A 27538-nucleotide genomic window follows, 5' to 3' on the forward strand; every position below is an offset into this window, starting at 1 on the left:
TTTTCCAAGCAAGTGCTGAGAGCACATACAGTTTTTTTTATGTGACCTTACGTGCAATGTACACATAAATAAGGATTAGATTAGCAAGTGTAAATTTCATTTATCCTTATAAATTTCCAGATTTGCTAGTCATGTGATACTCAACTCTGTGCATGTAAAAGAACCATGGATTTCACTTTCTTGTATTTGGTATATCATGCTTAATAAAAAAAATGTAGCAAGGCTGCATTTTATGCATATGCGTACACTAATTTGATGTTTTCCTTCACTTGAATGTTCACATGTTGATTAGGATGTGTAATTGCATGAACGCATGTATGTAACCTGAACATATAAGTTAAAGCATGCATTGACATGAATGCATAGACTAAGTGAAATCATGCATGGGACATGAACATGTGTATTGAATGAAAACATGCAATTAAAATGAAGTTATGAATTCATGCACATGTATATGTATGTTATTCATACACATCTGTAAATTGTAATAAATGAATATGCATTGAGAAGCATGGAAAATAATGCGTAATGGTATGTTATTTATGATTTTTGCATATGAATGCATTGATGATCAAATGGATCATCCTGGGCTATGTGAGCCTTGAGCATGTGTTGCTCTTTGTTTTAGTTGTTAAATGCATTTGCAGAAATCAAATGTGATATTATTGTTCTTATTGTATTGTTCCATATTGCCACGGGCTGTGGTCCCGTGAAGAGCTTGACATGTTGATTTGCAAGCTTACGTTATTAATTTTGCATGTTGAAGTGCAAATTAAAGGTGATTAATTAATAACAAGATAAAATAAATTAAAGAACAGTGTAATCTACATTTCCTTGATGTCTATTCTTTAGTGTGAGAATCTTGGATATTGCGGTTTTGGGGAAACCGTGAGGATACTAAAACTCTATGTGCGCTGTTGTTGTCCCTGAACCCGATATTGAGGTTCTTCTCCTCGCCACGGTTTTAGGGAGGGCGCCACTTTACCTGGGGGCGGTGTGTAGACAATTGTTGGTTTGTTATGCCAAGAAAGTGGCACTTGTGGATGCTGATGTCCCTGGTGTCTCGACATTAGATACTGATTTCTAATGTTTCGATGAATGATGCTGTTTCCTGATATCGATCGAGGGTTAAGTTTGAAACCCAGTAATAAAATACAACTTGTGTGCTAAGTTATCCTGGGAATCATACTTGACTTCAGAAATTCTTATCCGTTTTGAGTATTTGCGAGCAATGGTAATAATAAAAAGTCGAACTTAAATGCGTGTGCATCTTAATGGGGACATGCATATGGAATAAAATTTGATTTAAGATAATAAATTATTCATGCATTGCACTGAAATCATTCATATTCCTGCTATGCATTAGATCATGCATATTAACTTGTTCACTTAACTGTGATATATTGGTGAATGCATGATGTTGTTCCTTAATGCATGTTAAATGTCTTTAATGCTTAAATTGTGATTTTTGTTATTTATTAAATGTTCCCGCATGCTTAATAATTGTTCCTTATTGAATTATGAATTTGTCATAATTGTGTTCCTCTAAAATATTGCATGAATCTTATTTATGTTCTTTTTACTTGTTTGATTCGTTAAAGGGATTCGTACGCAGAATTCTTTGGATTCTGACACCCTACTTTTTGTGTTTTTCGCAGACTCAGATGCTTAGTGAAAATGACTTGCTTCTTAAAATAGTCACGAGGGGATTACACGACTGCAAGACAGATTCTTAGGACGACGTGACTCTTTCTTTTTGCTTTCTTTACTTTCATTTACTTATGTCTCAGACTCTTTACATTTGAGTCAATAAAGTTTGGTTTGATTTGGTTTGGTATGAAAGATGAATATAAGATCCCTTGTGGTGGTGGTGTGTTTAACTGTAAAGGCCCTGGGTCTCTGAGATTGTTTTCGCACTTGTTTAAAAAAAGAAAACTGTCACTTTTTCATGGGTATGAGTTGGGGTCGTTACATGGAGGAAGATCCAATGTATCTTTGAGAAAACATGCATAAAAACACTTTTTCCATGGATTTTCATCAAAATATTGCATAAACATCCAATCTATATCAATTTCTCACTTGATTCAAGAGAGAAAACCCATACCATGAATAAAAACTGGTGGAAGTTGAAAACTTGGGTAGATGGTTGAAGAAGTCTAAACTCCTCTTCTTCCTCCTTCCTTTCTTTTCCTCTCCTTCTCTCTCCCCTTTCTTTTTCCCTTTTTCTTTCTCTTTTTTTTTTGATCTATTTATAGAGTTCTAGATGAGCCAGAGAAGATAATGCAGCCCCAGCTGGAACTCTCTTCTCTTTTAGAGTTTTCCGAAAAGTTCGGAAGTCTTAAGTTTGACTTTTTCAAAGTTTTATTTTATTTGAAACTCCATGCTTCTCCAACCTTCTTAGATGTTCCTAGGTGTGTTTAAGGGCTCTATTAAGAGTCCTAAACAACCCTCAAAATAAATTTTCAGAATTACATTAAATTAATTATTTAATATTAAATAATAAAAAATTTTTCAGAAGCATTAAAAAATTACCAAATTAACTTGAGAGACTTCTTAACATTAATAAACCCCAATTTAAAGGTTTCTAATGAATTTAAAGTTGAAAAAAATCATTGGGCATGGATTTGGATTTGGGTCCTAATCCAAGATCCAAATCCATCTCAAAAAATTCAAATGGGTCTTGAGCTGGATCAAATCCAGATTAATATGGGTCTTGGATAGAGTCCAAATCCATATTAAATTGGATCAAATCCATCAGATGCGGTTCGATCCAAATTTGGATTTGTCTTAATTTTTGAAAAAAATGCTTTTTTCGAGCCAACCATAGCCCGAATCAAGGAAAATAAAATATTGTTGCGCTCAGAATTCCGAGACGCATCCAACGACATATTACACGAATATTCAATTTCGAATTTCACCAAAAAATAACTCGAATTTCGCTCAAATTTTGCTTGAATTTAAAGGTTGAAAATAAAACTCTTTCTTACGCTTCAATTGTCTCGCCTCGACCTAATCGATGAGACCTCGGCCATGCCCAAACTTAAAAAGCATCTGTTAAAAATCGAGGTTCCAACAATTTTTCTTCTATACTTGCCAAATTTTCAAAAAAACCTAAAAATGACCAAGTATGAAAATACGTGATATTACAACAGTTGAAAGGGTTCGGAAAAAGAAAAAAAAATGCGGGGGCAGGAGAACCGCCCCTCTTGCTTATGCAAATAGAGGGAGAAAGGAGGAGGCGGCAGGGAAAAAGAGAAGAGAGGAGAGGGGGGGGGGTGCTCGACACCCTCCCTCCTGGCAAGTCAGAGCCACTTGTAGTAGTGGCTCTGGTCTGCCGACAATAAAATAAGGAAGAAGAAAGAGGAGTAGAGAGGGGCGGAGTTGCCCTCTCTCCGTCCGGCACAATGCAGAGAAGTGAGGTGGAGGAGTTGCGGGGTTGCCGCCTACCTCCTGGCGAGACAGAGTCACCACTGTTAGTGGCTCTGGTTTGTTGGTGACAAACAAAAAAAAGGGGGGGGGGGTGTGGTTGCTGGTGTTGTGAAATGGAGAGGGAGGGAGGCAGCGTACCTGAGGGTTCGGGTGGCTCCAATGCAGACGAAAGGGAGCCGAGAGAAAGAGGGAAACGGGAGAGCTCGGGTGAGCATGCTGTGGTTCGGTGTAGCTCGGGGTGCAGGGAAGTCGGGGCAGGGGTCATGGGTTTCGCCGGCGTGAGGAGGGGCTCCTTCGAGGGGGAGAAGGCGAAAGGGGGAATGTCAGGCAAAAATTCAGGCGAGGGGGTTGCGCAGGGGAAGGGATCCCGTCGAGGTTTCCGGCGAGTCGAGGAAGGAGAGAGAGAGAGTGTGTCAGGGGCACAGGGGGGTTGCATCTTCTTTACAAGACCCCCTTCCCCCCCCCCCCCCCCCCACCCCCACCCCCTTGAGGGGGTGTTTAAAAAGGCACGGGGGGGTGGGGGGTCTTCGTGGACCCGGATCCAACCTGGATCCAAAACCAATATATATATTTTGAAATTTCGGGTTTCACACTTATAGTTTTGGATATGTATATATATATATATTCATATGTTAATATGTATATATACATATTAACATATGAATATGTATATATACATATTAACATATGAATATATATATACATATATATATATATATATATATATATATATATATATATATATATATATATATATATATATATATATATATATATATAGTCATTTCACTTTATGTAATTAGTTGTATTCATTAGGGGCACTTTAGGGTTTTCTTCTTTTTGTGTATTTTATTTCTTTTATCAAGGCATTATAGACTTTATAATGCCCTTGAAATAGAGCTGTTGGTTTAAATTGGAGATGAATCACTTCTTGTTTGTCATGCTTGTTCTCAAGCTCTCTCTCAATAAAGTCTATATATTTTTTATGTTTTCTCTCTTGCCCACAAGTGACATTGTGTTTGTGATTGTATCTTGACCCCTAAGTGGTCTCCATTTGTATTTGTACTTGCTCATAAGAGGCACTTAGTTGTGTTCTTCATATTTCATTACAATATTATATGTATATATAGAGTGATGGTTCCTCCTATTGGCATGAGGGTATGGATGCTCTCAATTTTTGATTTTTTCAATACTTTTTTTGGAATATGATATTACAGATTTGATCTATATGGTTTGTTTAGTAGGAACCAGCTTTTGAATCATACAATTATGACATGTGGGACGGTTTTTATAAGGGTTTTTAGAATTTTTAAAAACTTTAGACCACATAAATCATATTTTTTGTTGAAAAATCATGATCCAACTTAATTCCTAGCAAATGAATCATGATGAACACATTTGTGGGGTCTTATTTATCAAACATAACTTAGAATGTTAAAAATCAGTACTGTCCACACCATATGAATGGTCAGAAGGAACCACTTCCTATATATATATATATGTGTGTGTGTGTGTGTGTGTGTGTGTGTGTGTGTGGATAGGTCTTTGGTGTGGCCGTCCATATGGTGTCAATGGGTTGAACCTTATAGGTTCAAGTTGTTTCAGCTGAATCTGACACCGTAGAAGTTATTTGTTTAGAGAGGATCTGCCCTTGGATCACCAGATTCCGATGTGTGAACAGGTTTTTATAGCATTTCAAAAGATTAATGGTTGTAAATGTTTCAACTCAAAAAGTATCTAAGGGCCGATCATTGGCAATTAGGTCATGTTGAACACCTGACACCATACGCATGCTCAGAGACTTATTCACACACACACACTTCCAAAATCATGGTGCCATAGTCATGGGTTTTGGACATTGTGTATGTATATACATGCACACCGGCGCCTATCCAGCAACCCACAATTTTGGTACCAGGATCCAAATTTCTTCACTTGAATTATCTAAAATTTTGCTATTGTCACAGGGCTGGTCAACACAGTTTTAAGCAAGTGATAGTAGTATTGTGATCCTTGTTGCAGTCCTCCATCCCACTATGGTGATGGTTGTTATTTTTAAGCTTCAGCATGAGATTTTCCCATGTGAGTAAAAGCATGGTTGAATTTCTCCAATCATCTGAAGTACAATCTACCAATGATTTGGTTTTTATGCATCTATTGCCACATATTTGAATTTGAGAAACTTGATAGCGGTGTCTTTTCTGTAAAAATAATCATTTCTTTTCTAATATCATCATGTGCAATGCATTCTTTGCAGTGGTTGATTTGCAAAGGTGGAAGAAGAGTGCAAGAGATGGACCATCTGACACCACTTCTTTGGCAATGTGGCGTATCCTTAACAGGTTGCATGATAGGAATGAGACAATGTATTACAAGGTGATAAATTTGGAATCCGCACCACAATGTTTCAGAATCAGATTCTGTTATTTGTAGTTTGTGTAAGTTTTCAGGTTTAAGGGATTTCCTAACTAATTGACATTATGCTGATGGACTCTGCTATGGGTTTCTCAGGTTCTAATTGAAAACATCGAGGAATATGCACCTATAGTCTACACACCTACTGTTGGGCTTGTCTGTCAGAACTACAGTGGTTTGTTTAGAAGACCAAGGGGAATGTATTTCAGTGCAGAAGATCGTGGGGAGATGATGTCAATGGTTTACAACTGGCCAGCTGATCAGGTGTTTGACATTATGATGTTAGATAATAGATTTACTAGCTGTTATTGTCCATTGGCGTATGGTGGCCATTATGCTAGCATTTGCGCTTTTCTTCTCCCTTTATTTGCTTCCTGTTCCTCAGAGTAATGATACCGTATTTTAATGCTAATTGCTAGCTATTTCTTGTGAAGTATTTACTTTGGAGTTTTTTCTGCAGCTGGTGTTCAATTTTTCAAATGATGCATCTTTTCATTGAAAATGATTAATAGATTATAGTAATTGATTTTCTGATTCTTACTCCATTTCTAGTCTCAAGGTTAGTGGTGGTGTAACGACCCCAACTAACCCTTGTGAAAAGTGTTTTTTTTTAACAATTCCAGAAACCAAAACCCAAGGATCCGAGGCCTCATAGACTTAACAACTTCCAAACTGCAAGTGATCTTTGCATTGAACCAACCAATCAAATAGCTAACTTTATTAATCAGTAAATCAATGTCTGAGGACATAATTAAATTAAAGTGTGAAATCACAGTCACACTGTCTAGAAATAACAAAAGTCATGTGATCTCGCAGGCTCTCTGTGACAATCATCCCCATCACAGATCTCTAGGTCCTGAGAAAAACATTAGAAATACCTAGTAAGAATCAAAGATTCTTTGTACGAATTCCTCTAAAAATCCAAATAGGCAAGAAAGAGTATAAATCAAATTCATGCAAGACATTCAGAGGAATATAAGAATAATAATCTCATAATTCATTTACCATTTAAGCATCTAAAAGCAAGTATCATGCAATAACATTTTCTCACAGGAGACACTGTAATGAAAAGAGGCGGAAGCACCAATAGAGCAAAAGGAACTCTTAAAGAGTGACCACAAGAGTCAAGAACACAAGCACTAAAAGTGCACACACAAAACTCTCAAAAGTGAAAATGACTTAGTCATAAGTTGGATATTATTGAAGAAAGAAAGAGAAGGGTGAAAAACCCATACATTTACAAGGGGGAGCCTCCTCTTTATATAGAGGAGGAAAGCATAAAGGAGGACTCGAACACTAGACATTTTTGACATCAAGTTGAAAGATTGACCATTTTTTAACAGAGGCTATAGCAATAAGGGCTCAAACACTAGTCATTCGAGCAACTGGGGCAAAAGTTTCATCATAATCTACCCCATACTCTTGGGCATATCCTTTAGCTACCAACCTAGCCTTATATCTTTCTAATGAACCATCACTCTTAGTTTTTACCTTAAAAACCCATCTACATCCAATGGGTTTCTTGCCATTGGGAGGATCAATGATTTCCCAAGTTTGTGCCTTTTTAAGGGCATTAAGTTCAAGTTCCATAGCTTCATTCCAATAAGCATATTGTTTAGCATCATTGTAATGAGATGGTTCATGAAAGGAGTGAAGAGCAAGTAGGCATGCTCGAAAGTTAGGAGAAAAAGAGTCATAAGAAACAAATCTATTTGGTATCTTGGGAATACGATTTGATCTTCTTTGAGAGGTCTCTTCGATCGACTCACTTTGAGAGAATTTTTCAAGGGCACAAGGGGGATTTCTTTCATTCCTTCTAGAGTAGTCTTGTATGTGTTTTGAAACATTTTCTTCTAAGTTTTGATCATTATTTGGATGTTCAAAAAGATCTTCATTAAGAGGTTCACTAGGATCAACATGATCATCTATGATGTTTTCTTGAGGTAACAAGTCAAATAAGAAGAAATAGTCAATATTTTCATTTGGTTGGTGCGAAAAACCATTTTCTTCTTCGAGGAATGTGACATCTTTTGAGATATAAAGTTTGTTCTTAAGCATGTCAAAACATCGATATCCTTTTTGTTTTTCGCCATATCTTAAGAAAATACATTCAATAGCCCTAGGAGAAAGTTTATCATTTTTGCTAGTTAGAACAAACCATTTACATCCAAAAATTCTTAATCTTTTATAATCGGGAGACATATTGTAAAGTTTTTCAAATGGAGAAAGATTTTTCAAAGAGGATGAAGGGGTTCTATTGATGAGATATGTTGAGGTTAGAACCGCTTCGGCCCAAAAGGATTTTGGGATATTTTTTGAAATCAATAACGTTCTTGTAGTTTCTATTATGTACCTATGCTTTCTTTCCGCAAGACCATTTTGTTGCGGAGTGTTAGGACAAGAACGTTGATGACAAATTCCATTTTCTTTTAAATAACTTTGAAAATCATTAGACATATATTCACCTCCCGACTCGGATCTAAGAATAGATAGATTTCCCAAAAATTGATTTTTAACCATTGCATGAAATTCTTTAAAGGAGAAAACTTCTGATTTGCGACTTAGGAAGTATATCCACGTAAATCGAGTGAAGTCATCAATAAAGACCACATAATACGAAAAACCTCCTTTAGACAAAATAGGGGAGGGTCCCCACACATCGGAATGAACAAGCTCAAATGGCCGAGTGGTAAAGTAACTTCTTTGAGGAAATGGAGTAGCTTTAGATTTCCCAAAAATGCAATCTTTACAAGTCATGTGATTGTCTTTACAAGTATTGTTCAAAAATGGAAAAAGAGACATTTTTACAAAATTTGGATGACCAAGTCTCTCATGCCAAATTCCAATACTTTTGTATTTTACAAGATTGCAAGATGACTTAGATGGAAGCGTCAAAAAGTCCATAAAATAGAGATCACCCCTTCTATGGCCTTGCCCAATCAGCTTCCCTGACTGGAGATCCTGCACGGTGCAATCTTTAGGTGAGAAAGAGACTTGGCATCCATGATCGGTGATTTGGGAAACGGAAAAAAGATTTAAATTAATTTTTGGAACGATTCTTACTTTAGGAACGAAAAAGTTTTGAGAATTTTTGAAGTCAAGTGTTCCAATACTTTCAATTTTTAATGACGTTCCATCGGCCGTTGAAACATAGGAGGATATGGGTTCGGAAGAAACATTTGAAAAAGAGTTTTTATGAGATGTCATATGAAAAGAAGCACCAGAGTCTAGAATCCACATACCTGGAGGTGATGAAGAGTAGGCGATGGCGGCTCCGGATGTTGAAGGAGAAGACTTGAGAAGGTGTTGGAGTGCTTCGGAGATATGATTAAGAGTTTCTTTGATATCTCTTTCTTTGGTACTTTCTTCTTTCTTTGGAGAATTTTCTCCAACCGCGGCGACCTTTTTTTTAAGTTTTGGACAAACCGGTCTAATGTGTCCCGGTTCATTACAATAATAGCATATTATTCCCTTTCTAGGCCCATTACTATTTTTGTTAAAATGGGGAGGTCTATATGCTTTAACATTCGATCCGGGCCTAGTAACGGCCAAAACTTCATCACTCTTAATGCTCAAGCCAAGTCGAGTTTCTTCTTGACATATCTCGGCAAGGGCATCTTCAATAGGTAGGGCTTTGCTTCTATGGAGAAGAGATGCCCTAACTTGTTCAAATTTCGGGCGAAGTCCATGAAGAAATTGAAAAAAGTGCTCCTTTTCAATTTGTTCTCTTCTTAACTCAATATCTTGTGGAGCTACCCATTTAGGCTCAAGAAGGGCAAGTTCATCCCAAAGAGGGGTTAGAGAGCTAAAATAGTCCCGCACACTCATATCCATTTGTTTGGTGGAACGAATTTTTTCTTGACAAAAAAATTGTCGAGCAAGATCCTTTTGGGTATACATACCCTTAAGGAAAAACCAAGCCTCATTGGCCCTTCTAAATTTGGCAATATTAGCACAATTTTTAAGGTCAACATTGTTCATAAACCATGCCAAAATTTTGGCATGGTTACTTTCCCAATCCTCAACTTTGGATTCATGGTCATTGATAGCTTTGATGCGCTCATCGCCATCTAAACCTTTTTCAATCTCATTTTTTATTTTAGTGAGAACAAGAGAGGGTTCGGGAGTAGTTCCCATAACAAAACCCCAAAGTTTCTTACCTCTTAGATGATTTTCCATAGCGGAGGCCCACATGAGATAGTTGGACCCATTTAGCTTAAAAGAAAGCTCCACTTTAGAGTCACGTTCCATCGGCACCAAATATACTTTCTTTTTTCAAAACTTTGAGGGGCACGCGTTCCAAGATAGCAAAAGAGAAGCCCAATCACCAACCGAGCTCTGATACCATGTAATGAAAAGAGGCAGAAGCACCAATAGAGCAAAAGACACTCTTAAAGAGTGACCACAAGAGTCAAGAACACAAGCACTAAAAGTGCACACACAAAACTCTCAAAAGTGAAAATGACTTAAAGTCATAAGTTGGATATTATTGAAGAAAGAAAGAGAAGGGTGAAAAACCCATACATTTACAAGGGGGAGCCTCCTCTTTATATAGAGGAGGAAAGCATAAAGGAGGACCATAAAGGGGGCTCCCTTCTAGTCGTTGGGAGCCCCAACGGTCATAAATATGACTGTTGGGGCCCCAATGACTAGATAGGTGGGGCCTCTTATGGTCCTAAAAGTAAAAAACTGAAAAAGCAAAAAGCAAAAAGAAAAAGGTGAAAAAGAAAGAAAAAAGAAAAAAGGTAAAAAAGAAAAGGTACAGGTGGAATTACCAAAACACCCCTATCAGGTTTTTGGTTTATACAAAACAGGAAAAAGCTATATTATGTATATATATATATATGTATATATACTTATATATATACGAATGTATATATATAAGTATATGTATATATATATTTATATATACATAATTTAACAGACACAACAAGAATGCATGAACTAATGCATAACAGTAAATATGCATAATTCCAATGCACATGCATGAATAAATTATTAAGTTATTATCAGAGTTCTCTTTTGCATGCATGACTCTATTAAATGCACACAAGTTTGGTTCCACTTCTCATTAAACCCGCAGATACTCAAAACGGGCACCACAATTCCTGAAGTTTAAGATAAGTTCTCAATTGTTGCTTAACACACAATTTGTATTTTATCACTGTGTTCTACACGTTTCTCGACCGATATCCAGAATCAAAAAATCCATTAGAATATTAGAAATCAATATCTAAAGTCGGGACACTAGGAAAATCAAGATCTACGGATGCCACTTTTTTGGTATACCAATAACAACAGTTGTATCTACAACACCATCTCCAAGCAAAGTGGTTAAAAACTTCCTAAAACTGTGGCCAGAAGGCGAACCATTGTATCAGGTTCAGGAGCACAATCGCACACGAAGTTTTATTATCCTCACGGTTTTTCCAAAACTGTCATCTAGGATTCCTACATTGTGGAAGGGACATCTAGGAAGAAAATTAATTACATTGTTTATCTCTTTTATCTTATTAACAAAATCAAGTTCTTTACACAAGAGCTGTTTTGTAAATTAACATGCAAAACCCAACACGGGACCTGGGCCGTTTCAATTTAACAGTGCAATTAAATTAGAAAACTAATAATTTCAGAATGAATTTTGCAATGCATAAACACAATTTTGGAGCAATAAATGCTCCTGGTCTACATTGCCTACAGTGGTTCACATCTGACCACCAATGCATTTTATGCAAAATCCTTAGTGAACATGCACACACATAACTATTGAAACATGTCCACAATGCATATTCATCCACACACAACAAAAATTTACATGTAAAACAAATTGTATATACATACGAACAAATGCTTGCAACATGCATTTTTCATGATCCATCATATGTATAAATTCTCAAATATGCACATGATCATATTCATGCATGTAATAAATTTCATGAGTTTCCATGCGTAAGCATGATAATCCAATGCATATCATAACCAATAAACACTTTTGCCATTCATACACAGTAAATCTGGGCATACTACATTTTTTGGGATATAGAATATAACCGCCGAGTCATCGCTCTGCTGTCACATTGCACAAGACAACATTAGTATGCTGTTGGTAACATGTTTCTTATATAGAAACATGCAGCCAAAGGCAGTGGACAATGGACATTATTTTACATAATACTGTGCAGACCATAAACGAGTCAACTTAAGGCCAAGAATTCAAAAAGTTGATTCGAGTAATCAGTTTTGGAGGACTGAACCCCAAGCACTCGGCCAACACACTTAAAGTGGCCTGGATCTGTCCACATTATGTGCATTGGCAGATCGGTTCGGATCTGAGGTGCACATAGCCGACACTGCTCCATGTATATATATATATATATACACACACACAACCAGCTCTCAAAAAGTTTTTACGTGACCAACAAAACTTCAGCATCGCTCAAATATAACTTTGACATCAACCAATTGGAGGAAACAACGTGCTGGAAATGCACGACTGATGTATATTTATACCAACAATCAAATGCAGAAAAATAACATGCTGGAAATACATGGCTGATGCGTATTTATACCAGCAAATTAAGTGTAGAAACAAATAGCACTGATGCTGAAATCAAGTGTAGAAAAACATCAGTTATGAACATAAATCAATATGCTGAACAACAACATAGTTACGAACAAAAACATGCAGTTACAAGTCGACAACGTGCACAGCTATGAAAATCAACATGAAGTTATGAACAAAAACATGCAATTACAAATCGACAACATGCACCTAATACAACATGTATTCGGGTCTGATCAACACACGAAAACCCTGTATTTTCGGGTCTGGTCAGCACCCAATACAACATATATTCGGATCTGATCAGTCACCTGAAAACAATATATTTTCGGGTTTGGTCAGCAGCCAATACAACATGTATTCAGGTCTGATCAATCACCCGAAAATAGTGTATTTTCGGGTTTGGTCAGCACCCAATACAACATGTATTCGGGCCTAATCAATCACCCGAAAACAGTGTATTTTCGACACTCACTAACTTTTAGCACATATATAAACATGTCTTAATGACAATCTTAAGAACATAGTTATTTCAGTTCAGATTTTCATTAAAGAAAAGACTTTATTGGCAGTATAATGGGACCTGTGACGGGTTTGGTTTACAGTCTTAAAACATGCAAACACGCTTGTTTTTAACACTAAAACACATCAAATTTCAGCTATAAAACATGAAAACTATAACACGCAAATCAGAAATCGTGTTTATGCCAAAAAATCAAGGGTTGATCTAACAACATATATATATATATATATATATATATATATATATATATGCTGAAAAAAGGAGAAAATCGACCCATATATATATATATATGTATTTGTATTCAAGCTCAGATTTTTCTTTTTTTTTCCACTAAAAATCTCACATAAACCTGATTTAAATTGTTTCTTCCCGTTCGAATCAAGAGAGGAATCCGTACCTTTGATCGGATGCCCAGAACGGAAGGAGATCTTATTCCCTCATTCTCCTCCTTATTCTTCTTCTTCTTTCCTTCCCTTTTTCCTTTCTCTCTCCTCTCCTATGAGTTTCCCTCTCTCTCTCTCTCTCTTTCTCTTTTTTTTTCTCTTTCTTTCGCTCTTTTTTTTTTGTATCATATAATTGATGGGCGCCTCTAGAGGGTGACACCTCTCTAGAGTCCTCCATTTGGTTTGGAGATAGAGTTCTACTAGTGTAGAACTCTATCTCTAACCACTTCTTTTTTTTTTACTATTTGTTATTATATAGTTTTTTCACTTAATTATCCCCAACCACATTTGGGATTTTCTAGAGGGTGACACCCCTCTAGAATCTCCTAATTAGGTGGAGTCCGACAAATATGGAACTTCTCCCTAATCCAGAAAATAAAAAATCATAATTTATTAATTATTAAATAATAAATTTTAAGAATGTTCCAGAGGATATCTTCCCCTTTTGGGAGTCTTTTTAAAATGGATTTACTCAATTTAACCTTTTATATTGAATTTGAAACTTTAAATTAGTTGGGCTTGGATTTTGGATATGGATTTGGATCTAGATCCAAATCCATATCCAATATCCATGTGGGTCTTACCTTGGACCAAATCCTAATTAATATGGGTTTTGGACTCGGTCCAGATCCATATCAACTTGGATTAAACGGATCCGATCCGATCCAATCTAGAATTGGTCACATCGAGGCAGGTCATTTTTGAGAAAATGTGATTTTCGGGCTAATCGTGGCTTGAATTCAGAAAAATAATATATCAATGTTTTCAGAATTTTGAGACGCATCTATTGATATATTACTTTATTTTCGCCTTCGAATTTTGCTTGAATTTAACTTGATTTTCGCTTGATTTTAAAGGTCAAAAATAAAAAGTTTTACCAAATCTTATTTGTCTCGTTTAGGTCTTGTCAATGGGTCATGGGACATGCCCAAGCTCAGTTGACGCCACCTAAAATTGAAGTTTTTAACAATTTTACAAAATACGTAGCCGAATTTTCAGAAATCTCAGAATTTAACATGAAGGAAAGCACACGATATTACAGGTGGCTAATATCTTTCATAAGGTTTCTGTAGATGATGACAATGATTCATTTTTTTTCCTTTTTCTTTTGGGTATAATCTTGCTAGAACTTCGGAAACATGGCACATAAGTTCTTTGAATGATGCATCTTGAATCTGAACCCATGCTTATATCCGTAACGCGGACACCATTGAAAACAGATGAAGGTTGAGGTCATGGCACAGTTCAATGTTGATGGAATTTATCTATTTTTTAATATAAAGTCTTGCTTTTATTTTGCACTTCTTGTATATTTTCTGAATATATATCAACATTCATGCAAGTTTATGTTGATTGATGTTGGAAAACTTGAATTATCTCTGAAATGGATGGGGAATCAAGTTGAATTCGATCAGGAAAAATTGGTAACAAGATGGGTCAGATTTGGTTTCCTTTTGCCAAGCAAAAAAATTAACAAAATAAAAAATGTAGCTGAAATATAAATAAGTTAGATAATAATGCATAAAAATGTGTGTAACTTGTTTTTTAGTTTTCAAGCTATAATCTCATCTTTAAAATTATTCCTAATAAAATCTATAAACTGGTTTCTCATACTACCAAGAGGTTCAAAACCCATGATAAATAAGTCACTACTAAGGCCTATTTGTTTCATGAGTTTTCGTATGAAAATGGGTCTTTTCTCACCATGAGTGAAACAAACACCCATATCTGCGCCCACAGTTTGTTGGAAAGGCTAGCTTTTCTACAAAAATGTCTTCACACTCCCGTGGTAACCCACTGACTCTAAGAACTTTTCGGAAAAGACTGCCTTTCCTACTAAAGGCACTTCTCTTACAACAAACAGGTCCTAGACTAAAAAAAAAAACTGTGATTTTCACTTCAGGAGTAGGAAGCTTGAGAATTAATGCAGAAATCGACACCCACACAAAAGGATCAACATCAAAATATATAAAGGCTTCTCCTTTTTTCCCTTGAGGATTTTGATGTGACGATCCATCATAAAAATAATTCTGTTCCTTAGAAAGCCAGTCCTCATAGAAAGGATTCAAAACTATGAAAATGTGATTCTTGTCTTCTTTTAAGTGGTTTTTATGTGGTAGTTAATTCTGTTGGTCTCTTGGTGCTACCAATGTGCCAAAAGAATCCCAGTGCAATATAGGGAACAGTGATGTAACGACCCCAACTCATCCCCTTTGAAAATGCGGATTTTTTTTTTTAAAACAGTGCGGAAAACTTCCCAAAGACCCGGGGTCCTCACAGTTCCAATTCCAACTGGATAGCCATAAACCACAAAAGAACTTGCAATTAACATCCATAAAACTAACCAATACCTTTATTCATGAGTTAAGAACTAATCTCAAAAACAGTGTTTCACTCAACAGAAAGTAACGTAACCGCTGATGAAAAATAACTAAGTGACAAGAACACTAGACTGAAGAACCAAAATAAAGAGCCACTCTGTCCACAAAGGAAACTGTCAAAACTCATTGTGACTCCCGCGCCCTCACAGTAGCTGTCGATTTCACTGATCACCTGTTCCTGCGAAAAATCAATGAAGTAGGGTGTCAGAATCGAAATCCTGAGCACAGCTAATTCTTAATGAAACAAGTGAGAAAAATGGTTAAGATAAGATATCATGCAACAATTGAGGGAAATACATGCAAGACAGTTTATAGCATTTGGTGAATTTATTCATGCAACAATCATAATTGCTAAGCATGCAAAGATAGTAAAGCAGTAGCATGTAATAAAACTTCAGTATGCAACAAGAAATACACATTCAACACTTACCATCATGTATTGATTAAGGGAACCATTAAAGTATGCATGATCTAATGCATAACAGGAAAATGCATGACTTTTGTGAAATGCATGAATCATCTTATTATCTTTCATTTAAGTCTTTTGTTTCTTTATGCATGCCCTATTAAATGCATACAACTTTAAGTTTCTCTTTTTAATTATCGTTGTCCGCGGATACACCAAACGGGTACAAACCCCGAGGTCAAGTTAGGTTCACAGGGTAGCTTAGCACACAATTGTATTTTATTACTGGGTCTCAACTTAGCCCTCGACCGAATCACCTTCGGAACATTAGACCTCCACATCTAATGTCGGGGACACAAGGAACACCCTACGCCCACAAGTGTCACTTCCTTGGTACAAAAAACAACAGTTGTGTCAAAACATACCACCCCCAGGTAAAGTGGCGGACTCTCCCTAAAACCGTGGCCAGGAGAAGGAACTTCAATATCGGGTTCAGGGGGGCCAAATTAAGCACACAGAGTTTTGTATCCTCACAGTCTCCCCAAGACCGGATTTCTAAGATCCCCATTCTCCAGATGGGTGATCCCAAAAGGTATATTACACTGTGCTTTATTATTACTTTTTATTAAAAATTAATTCCTTAAGTTTTGCAACATCATATGCAAAAGAAAGATAAAAGCTCGCATCTATATCGCGAGAGCCATCACAGGACTCTGGCCTGTGGAAACATATAGAACAGTGCAATAAAACTGAAATATTAATAAAACATGATTTTTGTGATGCATTGAAATGAGTAAGAGAAAACAATTCCACAGCTCGGGCTTACCAAACCCTCGATGATTCATTTTGATCACCGAAGCACTAATGAAAGAATCATAACCATATGTAATGTATGCAGTGGTATCAACATGCCTCCAATTACAGTCATATATGTACCAAATTAATCCATTGACAATGAACATGAAATATGACATTCCCATATGCAAATTGAACTGCTCACGTTATACCCCTTTTCCTGTGCATATGCATGGTATGCGCATGCATGCATCTTTATGCAATCATTGCCACGTATGCTTCTAACCATGAATCGTATTGAGATGAACAAAGTAGCATTCATGTATTTATGTATATGCAACAACACGTCAATTCCATCAATGTGTAAGCACTCAAAACAACCCTTATCATGGAATAATGTGTAAGCATATTCCAACAGACATATAAACCACTTCAACTCCTAGCATATATGGAAATCAAAATTTCAGGTACATAACTCATTCTCAAAATTTATCATGCTTCAAGAAATTAAAATTCCAAACTTTACTAATCACACAACCAGGCCCTGCTTTCATAAACTAACAACATTAGGTTTCTAACATGATACGATTTTCGACATGAGAAAATTTTGTAATTGGACTAATACAAGGGCGGGTATGCTGTCACTGGGTTTATCAAAATAAATAAGGGGATTGAACATAGAAATAAAAATTCCCCCTAATTTTTTTTTCTTTTTAACAGCCCAGCCCAGCCCAGCCGACCCTGTCGGCTGGGTCTGACAACATATTCACAGGCCTAGTTTGGGCCTGTGTATGCTGTCAGGAAAACCCCCACCTATACAGAAAAATATTTTTTTTTTCAAAGCCACCTAGCCCAGCCGACAGGGTCTGACAACATATCCACAGGCCCAGTTTGGGCCTGTGTATGTTGTCAGGAAACCACCGCATCATTTTTTTTCTTTTTGATAACAACTAGGCACAACCCCTATTAGTCTCAGGTTTAATTAAATGCCCAAACTGATTAAGCTTTAACAGTTTCTAAACAAAACTCAAAATTTCAACACATTATTTAGTTACTAAGACATATCAGAGTTAAACAATGGATGAAATCTCAATTCATTCTAACAATTCAAGTTCAAATAACTGATTCATATCAACATAATAAATCTGATGTAAACTTCATTAAACCTCCCCAAAACTCCACATCAGTATATATATAGATATATATAGCCTTAACCAGAAATTCAAAACCAATTTAATTATATGCTTTGGAATACACCCAGTTAATGAAATCTGAAAATTTAGGGAACACTACATGTATCAAAGAGAAGATTTCGAACAAAAGGCCCATCTAAAACTGGGTCTAGCACACAGCCAGACCCACCCAGCCGACCCAGTTGGCTGGGTCTGGTACACAGCCCAGCCGACTGCATGCCTGGGCCCAAATCATGAAGGTAAAAGCTTATTAGTTCTGTTTTTTTTTTTCAAAACCATATGAACACAGAAGGTGTAAGTGAGTAACAGTGGAAACCGTGGGTCCACTGTTCTCCATGAGATTCCATCGAGTGTTGCATGGAGATCCAATCTCCACCGATGCCCCATTAGAATAAAAAAGAGGTACTCGTACCTCGTTTCACAAATCCTGGTGATCGGAGACAACTTTTACGAGAGAGAGATCGGCTGAGGTCGAACCCACCTCCACTGTCGAACTCCGGTTGAAGGGAAACAACGAGGAGGAAGGACTGCCGCTTGACAAGGGTGGTGCGTATGCCTGCCGCGGTTGGGAAGTTGCCGACGATGGGGCTCCGGCAACATGCACGAAAACAAGAGGGAGAGTGAGAGAGATTTGGGGCAAAACAGAGAGAGGAATGGGGAAGGGGATACCAATCTGCCATTTTAAAGGAGGAAGCCCTCCGAATTTGACGGAGATCGTTCCCCTTTCGCCGGAGGCTGCGGCCCACCTTCCCCCCCTTTTCCCCTCACACGATAGGGGTTAGGGTTTTCTCTCAGCACCCTAACCCTCCCCCTTCTTACTTTCCCCTTTCCAGCAATATCGGGCAACCCTTATCGGGTTGCCCCCCTTTTTTTTTTTACTAGTTACACAGGGGCGACCCGGGTCCGAACCCGGGACCCGGTAACCGACCCCGAGTTGGGTCCACGCCTGTTTCCCATCAAAAATGGATCCGCAAGTTGGATCCAAATGGATCCAACTGTGGATCCTCGAATTCGCTTTATATATATATATTTCTCGTTTTATTACTAATGTTAATAAATTTTTTTTATAACGCAATTAGCTATGCATAAATACCCATTCATGGGTCCGAGATCCGAAATATGGATCTTAGGTCCAAATTGCATGGTTCCAGACAAAACAAATAAATGGCAAAACTTACGGTTTTTACAAGTGACCCCTTCTCAAACAGTATAGTTAGACAGGTAAGCCTGATTTTCACCTTATGAAAAGTGATATTTATGGTTGACACTAGATTCAATGAGCAATAAGCAAGAGATCAGAAGAGGAAAAAGGAAAAAGGAAAAAGGAAAAAGAAGAGGAATGAAAGGGACGAGACTCTTTTCAAACAAAGTAGTTAGATGAGGTGGGTTTGATTTCCGTCTTGGGATGGGTATATTGATATAAGACACTGAATTCATTGACTAGGAAGTAGATCAGAAGAGGGAATAAAGGCAAACGAGAAGAGGAGTGAAAGGCACAAAAAAGATTCAATTCTGAAAAATAAAAATTGTTGATTAAATTCAGGAACCAAATCGACATCAAACCAGGCCAATATCAGCCCTATCCAAGTCGGTGAAAATATCTTTGGCACAAAATCAAAAGAAAGAAAAGAAAAGAACAGAAAATTAGATCGAAGAAAGAAACATGAGAGTACCTTAAGCATGATCAGACTCTAAACTGATCAAGCCTAACACCCTGGAAGGTCAAGAGTGCTCCGATAATGTGAAGACCTTAGGAAACTAACTGAAGAGAGCTCCTAACAATGGGGTGGCACTATTGGTATCTTTTGTTAATATGAAAAGTAACCCTAACAGGTTATTTGAAAAATAATCACCTGGTTCTTAATGAACAAAGCAGCTTGCCACTAGCAAGTGGCAGATAGAGAAGAGTAAAGTAAATCACAAATATCATAATAATGCCAAAATAATGAGTTCTAACAGTCTTTTGAAGGATATTGTATTACAAGATTCTTTTTTTATTTGTTAGAATATGCAATATTTGCAATGAGATTCTGGCTAAACTACATATATTTATTCCATTTTGTATATCTAATACCTTGAATTGAGATTCTGGGGGTTGATTCCTCATCGCCCTAAGCTCTCTATCTTATTCTGTTTTTAAATAAAATTGGCTTTACCTTTTCTCAAAAAAAAAAAAAAATTGGTACCTTGTTGTGTTGGTTGTGGAGTATTGTTATCATTGCTTTTCTTTTGTTAGGTTGATATGATCGTTGTGACAGATGGTAGTAGAATATTGGGCCTTGGAGATCTAGGGGTTCAGGGTATTGGCATTGCAATTGGGAAACTGGATTTGTACGTAGCTGCTGCTGGCATTAATCCACAAAGGGTATGTTTATAACTTTTCTTATTGCATATAGTCTTTGGAAAGAGCAACTCTAGCAAACTTCTTTTCTTTTTGCTGCATCTTCATTTGCAGTTCAATTAGATCATTAGACTGCTCTTTAGGTATTCATTTTACTATTTTTTTAGCCCATATATTTTTTTTAGTGGTTACAACATTGTAAGTTATTTCTAAAGATGTGGATATTCTTTATCAGAAAAAACAAATCGCTAAAGGTTTTCAAGCAGTAAAATATGCTTTTCAGTGCCCTGGTCATAAAGGGTGTTCTTAACCTACAACATTCCTGTTTAGTACCTTATGTCATTTTTGCTGACCTGTTCTTGTTAAACAGTATCTGTTTGTGGTCTTTCTTTCGCTTGAATATTATAACAAGATATTTGGGGGCATGAAGTATAAATACTGCAAGTCAATATCGCTTAGACCAGTGTGGCTTTTGCGTACAAATGGGAAAAAACGTAAAAAGGGCTAAAGCAACTGAATTTTCTCACTGTTGCAGTAGCTTAATGCCATGTTTTAGAATTCATAATGGCACCTGAACTTTCTAGCATGTTTTGGTGTGTAAAAGATCCTTTGTAATGTGGAAACTTGCTTTATGTCTGTTTCAAACTTGGTTCTTTCTCTAATGGTATTTCATGTGCCAATTTTCTGCCTAGACTAGAAGAAAGTAGAATAAGACTGAGATTCAATTGGCTCTGTGATTTCTTTGATTCTGTAGAGCTGAAAAGCACACAAATAGAATAATCAGGTTTGAAGAGTTTGAATATCAGCATGATCTCCTTCCTCACATTGTCTGCCTTTTCTGTCCTCTCTGCCATAAACTCAAATAAGGTCTGCTTATATAACTTTAAAGTGGTTAAACCACATGATGGAGGTATCCCTCATTAGACAAGGTTTTTCTCTTTTTTTGTTAAAATTTTATTTTGTTTGTTTCTCTGGGAAAACACTCTTGCGTAACATGTCCCGAATTTGTCTTACCAAGTGAAATTTGTGAAAGCCCCTACTAGGAACTGATTCACCATAGGACGATTGTTTCCTACTTTTAAGGTCCAAGTGGTGTTTTTACAGACCACCACTTTGAATTCAACCAAATAAAGGTGACGTGAGATCTCTCATCCCATTTTATAACTAAATAAAAGGACCTAGGCTAGTTTTTAATTAATTTTTGACTTCAAAGGCAATCCATTTTGACTTATTGATCAAGCCTATTCCTTCAAAAATTGAATTATTAGGATTAAAAGGGGTTGTCAAATCTTGGTTTGATATCAACATCTAGGAATTTTTTTAGTCTTTATTGGATGGACGAAACCTGTTAGACCTATTCAAGGATCCACGATCAATTTTGAGGATACTGTTGCCATATCCAGGTGCATATAGAAGTACTATATAATATGGATGTTTGAACATTGATTTTATTGGGTAAAAAAATCATATCTAGGGCTACGGGAATTCTAAGTCTAAGTAATTGAATAGCGTTTTGCTATGGGTAGATTTGGTAGATGAATAAGACTTGGATCTCTTCCAACTGAAGTCTGAACCCTACCAAGTCTGGACCTAAATTTGGTGAGTAGATTTGATAGATAAATCAGATATGGATTGAGTTGTCTGAGAGATGATTTCTACTGAACTTCCCAATACATTTACCCAATCCACATGGGTTTCTCAAATTTCATGCTCCATCAGATAAGATGCAATCTCTTATGGAAGTTCAATCAACCTCCATATCAATTAGGAAAAGGATGAGAAAATAGAATCAAATAGTATCAGACTTATGACAGTAAGGTTGGGACATGTTTGGGCATACCATGATTTCCCTGATTGAGGGGATCTATTTGGATGGACAACGATGTCCAAATACTTCAGAGAGAATTGTGTATCTCTTAGAATTGGATGGAAATATCAATTTATCCAGCAACTATCCAATTCTTATTGGTAAATTTTTTTTGACTATATTTAGATTGAATTAGTTCAGGAGTTAAATAGATGATGCTACTGGAGCAATTCCTTTGTGAGTGTTGCTCTGTAGAACAATATAAGAAGATGATTTTTGTTTCCTTGGCATACATGTAGAATAGTTCACCGTTCACCATGAAATAGGAGGTACAATTGTAAAATGATATACCACCTAGTTTTGTTTGTTTTTGTCATTTCTGGCTTTCAATAGTCTGACCATGATCACTTCTCCAGTTTATGTTTTAGAGGGATATTTCTGCCTTTATATGTTGCTTCTTTCTGATAGGTATTAATGATATTTGTCTGCTTTGTGAAGTGCCTTCATAGAGAAACTTCAAATAAAAATGTCTATATGGTAATATTTATGTTATGAGCTTAAAATTGGCTTGTCCAAGTAAGGGATATTCAGGTGTTAAGGACAATATGTTGGGACTGGATGGACTTTGATTTTTTATCTTAATGTAACGACCCCAAGCTGACCCTTGAAAATTTGTTATTTTTTTTAAACGAATAAATAACTTTAAAACATTACTAAAAGATATCCCAGGGACCAAGGGCACATTACAAATTTAATATATACAACCCAACATACATCCCACACACAGAATAAATCAAACCATGAATTTACATTGATTTAAATTTAACTAAAAAGTCTCCATTTAGGGTTCAATAAGTTTTCCCAAAACAAAAACTCCCAACTATGTCAGAATTCGAGCCACCGTATCATTGTTAAATTATGTAATCAAATAGTGTAATCCAATATATATTATATATATATATATAATTGGTAGATACATATACATATATATAATATATGTATATGTATTACCTTATATATATAAAATATATATTAGCCATAAGGGTATTTCAGTCTTTTTCTCTTTTTACGCATATTCATATTCTTAATTATGTTTGTATTTTGCATTTTTTATTTCTCTTCTTTTTTTATTTTTTAAAATATGTACTTTGTGTACCTTGGGGGCCCCACATATAGTCGTTGGGCCCCTCCAACAGTCACATTTGTGACCGTTGGAGGGGCTCCAACGACTACATGTGGAGCCCCTCCAAGGCCCACTAGGAGCTCTATAAATTGGCCCCTCTCCTTTGTATTTTTCTAAGGCTTTACGTCAAAGCCCAAGTATTCAATAAAGATTATATTTTTGCATTTTGTGAGATTGATTGATTTGTGCTTGTGTGCACAAGTGTTCTTATTGTGCATGTGTGCACTTGTCGTTTATCAAGAATATTGGTCTTGATTATAGTATTTTATTGAAGATACTTTTACATGGTATCAGAGCTTGGTTCAAGGAAGGAAGATCTCGTGTTTCTTCACATTCTTGGGTGCCTCGAAAAACGTGCTCTCAAGCTATTGGAGATTAGACTCGATTATTTTCTTCGGCCAATATTTTAGAAGTCTTCTTTGTCAAGAAAGACTTAAAAATCTATTAAGGTACGTGTTCTTTTCTTATTTCGCTCATCTCTAATGGGCGAAAAGGACTCCCAGTTCTCCCTCGGGTTTAAACTCAATAGTTCAAACTATCATGCTTGGGCCGGTAATATGGAAGCCCATATTAAAGGAAATGGGCTTTGGGGATATGTTCAAGGTTCGATACCAGAACCCGAACAAAAAATTACCATCATGGAAAAAGGAGATATAAAGTGTAATAACCTCAATTTTTGACAATTATTTGTTTAAACTTATTTGAAAATAATGGGTATTTTTCTAAATTTGGGCCTCAGATCCGTTACCGTTATCGGATCCATAAAAGAATCCTTAAATAACCCACAATGGGGTGTGTAATTTATACCTATAATATTAATTTTTAATTAAAATAAATAATTAATAGTATTTATAAGAAAAAAATAACTAAATTTTGGTGCATAGGGTCGGACCCACAGTTGGATCCAAATGGATCCAACTGAGGATCCATCACTCGTAGGCAAACCGGGTCCATTTTAATAATGGACCCAGCGTCGCGGGTCGCGGGTTTGGACCCAGAACCAATTTCAATTAAAGGGGGGGGGGGGGGGGGTTAAACAGGATCGTGCTTAGGGCACGATTCTTGTTTTCAAGAATCGGAAACAGAAAGGGGCAGGGGGGGGGGGTTAAACAGGATCGTGCTTAGGGCACGATTCTTGTTTTCAAGAATCGGAAACAGAAAGGGGCAGGGGGGGGGGGGGGGGGTTACGCAGGGCGTAACCGACCCCGCACCTCTCGGCAAGAGGGGGGGGGGGTCTGGGCCGAAAAAAAAAATAGGAGTGGAGAGAGGGTTTTGCCCTCTTCACTCAGTCTCTCTCTCTCTCTCTTGGTGCGCACGCTGGAGGAAGGAGCCATCAGCAGCAGAGCTTCGGCCATCCGCAACCTTCAAGCCCTCCTCGAGCATTCCTGCCACGGCGGCAGTGAGGGGCGACTTCAGTCGGCCCTGCCTTCGCGTCCCCAGCCTCCGATCGCCGGAAAAGCTTCAAAAAGGTACGGGTCTTCTTGGAATCGAGGTGAGGGATCGAACATGGGTTCGATTCCATGTGTGGGTTTGAAGGGAGGTTCCACTGAAATTCTGTAGTTGGGGATTTTGGTGAATCCCACATCGGAAAACCCCAAATCTTTGATTTGGGGGTTTCAATTGTCATGAATAAAGGAGTGGGAGAAGTGTTAAAATATAGCTTGCGTATGGATCTGGATCCAGATCCATACGCATGGTATGTTAATGAAGCACATGCTGTTTTACTATCATTAATGGCATCCTTGTAATATCTCTGATATTACAAGGATAGTTGTACATTTGTTGTATATATTAAATGGTTAGGGCTTGGAGGTCGAGCTGTGTGAGCCGCCCCAGCCATTGGTTTCTCTTTCTCTCTCTCTCTCTCTCCCTCTCTCTCGCCCTGTTACCTGTAGACGCTGTATCAGAAATAAAAACTGATATGGTCTCAGAGCCTCCTCCTTCAGTGTATCTTGAAGCGTGAACAGATCTCCCGTGTTCATCGACAACCTATCCTCCTTCAGTATATCTTCACAGCAGTTCTCCCTTTTCTGAAACAGCGTATCCTCCTTCTTCAGCGTGTTCATCGAGATGGGGTCAGCGTGAACAGCAGAACTCCCTGTTCGTGAAGAAGTTCTGAAACAACATATTTTCCCCTTCTGAAAGTTGGTATTTTCAGCGTACCAGTTCCTCCTTCTAAAAGTTGGTACTTTCAGCGTACTTGATATAAAACAACAGATTTCCACCTTCTGAAACAGCGTATCTTCACAGCGTATCCTCCTTTCAGCGTGTTCCTCCTTCAGCGTACTCATCGACTGTGTTCATCCTAAGTTCTCTCTTTTATGTTTCTCTATCATCTGTGTTCCCTTTTTATTTCAAACCAGTTTTGATTCCACAAGTTTCCTTTCCTTTCTTCGTTGCTGTTTTAGTGTTCTTTGTGCAACATTTTTTGGTCGTACAAGTATCTGCCTTGTTACCGTTTTTACTGATTGATTAAGTGATCCCAAATCTGTTTATTTCTTTTCATTCATCTTGTTTGCTTATTCATTATTCTACTGATATGGATTACTCTTCGTCTTCATCATCCGGTCCCTCTGCCAATTTCTTGAGCCAGCTTGTTACAGAAAAACTTACTCATTCTAATTTTTTGACGTGGAAAAGGCAAATCCTTCCTTTTATACGGAGTCAGGATCTCGATGAACATTTGGATGGTTTAGTTCCTATACCTCCACGGCTTATTTTGCAGGAAACCAAGGATGAGAAAGGTGACACAATTACCATTTGCATTAAGAATCCAGAGTATAACAGTTTGGAGGAAGCGAGATCAGTCTTTAGTTGCTTATATTACGTCAACACTCTCTCAAGAAGTGTTGGTTACTATTTCAGATGATTGCACTGCGGCGGATCTGTGGAGTAAGCTGTCACAGACTTACTCTCAGATATCAGAATCCCGAGTTATGTTCTTAAAAAATGAATTTCAAAGTTTGAAGAAAGGATCCATGACAGTCATGGAATACATAGGCCGCTTGAAGAGTATTACTGATCAATTGGCTGTTGTTGGAAGTGCTATTGCAGATAAAGATAAAGTTCAACAACTCCTCAATGGATTGGGTCCTGATTTTGACATGTTTACCACAACTTTATCATGCCTTCCTCACTTGCCCACTTTTGACGACCTCCAAGCGAAACTTCTCCGGCATGAGATGATTATGAAGCAAAGGGCAGAAGGAAATGAATCAGCTCGACCTCATTCAGTTTTGGCCATGGACACTTCTGTAGGTTTTGGACGATGGAATGGAGGGCATCAAGGAGGCAGAGGCCGCTGACGTTTTGGGTAGGGAGGACGTGGTATCTTGCCTACACCCAATATTTCAGGGGGTTTTAACACAGGGAATCAGAGGAGAGTGCCCACTTGTTTCTTATGTAACAAAAGAGGACATGTGAAAGCTGATTGCAGGTTCAATCCACAAAATAGAGGAAAATTAAACAAAATTGAAAATAAATCCGCTACTGCTGTGGACACAAAATGGCCATCCACAGATGTGCAACAACTTTTGTTATCAGCATTGTCACAGATGACGATCAAGCAAAATGAACAAGGCGAATGGTATGTTGATTCAGGTGCCGCCACACATGTTACGGGTAATGCGGGTAAGTTATCTCACTTATTGCCTTATTTTGAAAATGGTAGTATAGTTGCGGGAGATGGAACTTATCACTCCATTAGTCATACTGGCAATGCACATATCCCTATGTCAACGTCCTCACTTCACTTGTCCAATGTCCTTCTTGCTCCTAATATTAAAAAGAACATTGTCTCTGTAGCTAAACTTGTTGCCGATATGAATTCTTCCGTCGAATTTACTCCCTCTTCTTTTTATGTTAAGGATCTACGAACGAAGGAGACGTTCGCTAAGGGGGAGCGACAAGGAAACATGTACGTCTTCAAGGAGATCCCTTCAGTATCTTCGTCTTCAGTCCCAGTCCTCCAGTTGAAGTCGTCCAAGCATTCTTCAGTGTCTTCGCCTTCAGAGTCTTTGTTTTTTCCTTCATTGGAAGTTTTTAATTCATCTTATTGTAA

The 27538-nt window shown here is 37.3% G+C and overlaps 1 protein-coding gene across 1 annotated transcript in view; it reads left to right on the top strand.

Moving 5' to 3' along the window:
* Positions 1-27538, top strand: part of NAD-ME1 (NAD-dependent malic enzyme 1) — a 185164-nt gene that overhangs the window by 24214 nt on the left and 133412 nt on the right. Inside the window, exons 3-5 of the mRNA XM_089995612.1 lie at positions 5687-5805; positions 5941-6108; positions 20384-20512. Of these exons, the coding sequence (XP_089851738.1) occupies positions 5687-5805; positions 5941-6108; positions 20384-20512 (416 nt within the window). The remainder of the gene's footprint in view (positions 1-5686; positions 5806-5940; positions 6109-20383; positions 20513-27538) is intronic.

The sequence above is a fragment of the Nuphar pumila genome, chromosome 2, assembly GCF_984573655.1.
Source record: "Nuphar pumila chromosome 2, dmNupPumi1.hap1.1, whole genome shotgun sequence".
Classification (NCBI taxonomy): Eukaryota; Viridiplantae; Streptophyta; class Magnoliopsida; order Nymphaeales; family Nymphaeaceae; genus Nuphar; species Nuphar pumila.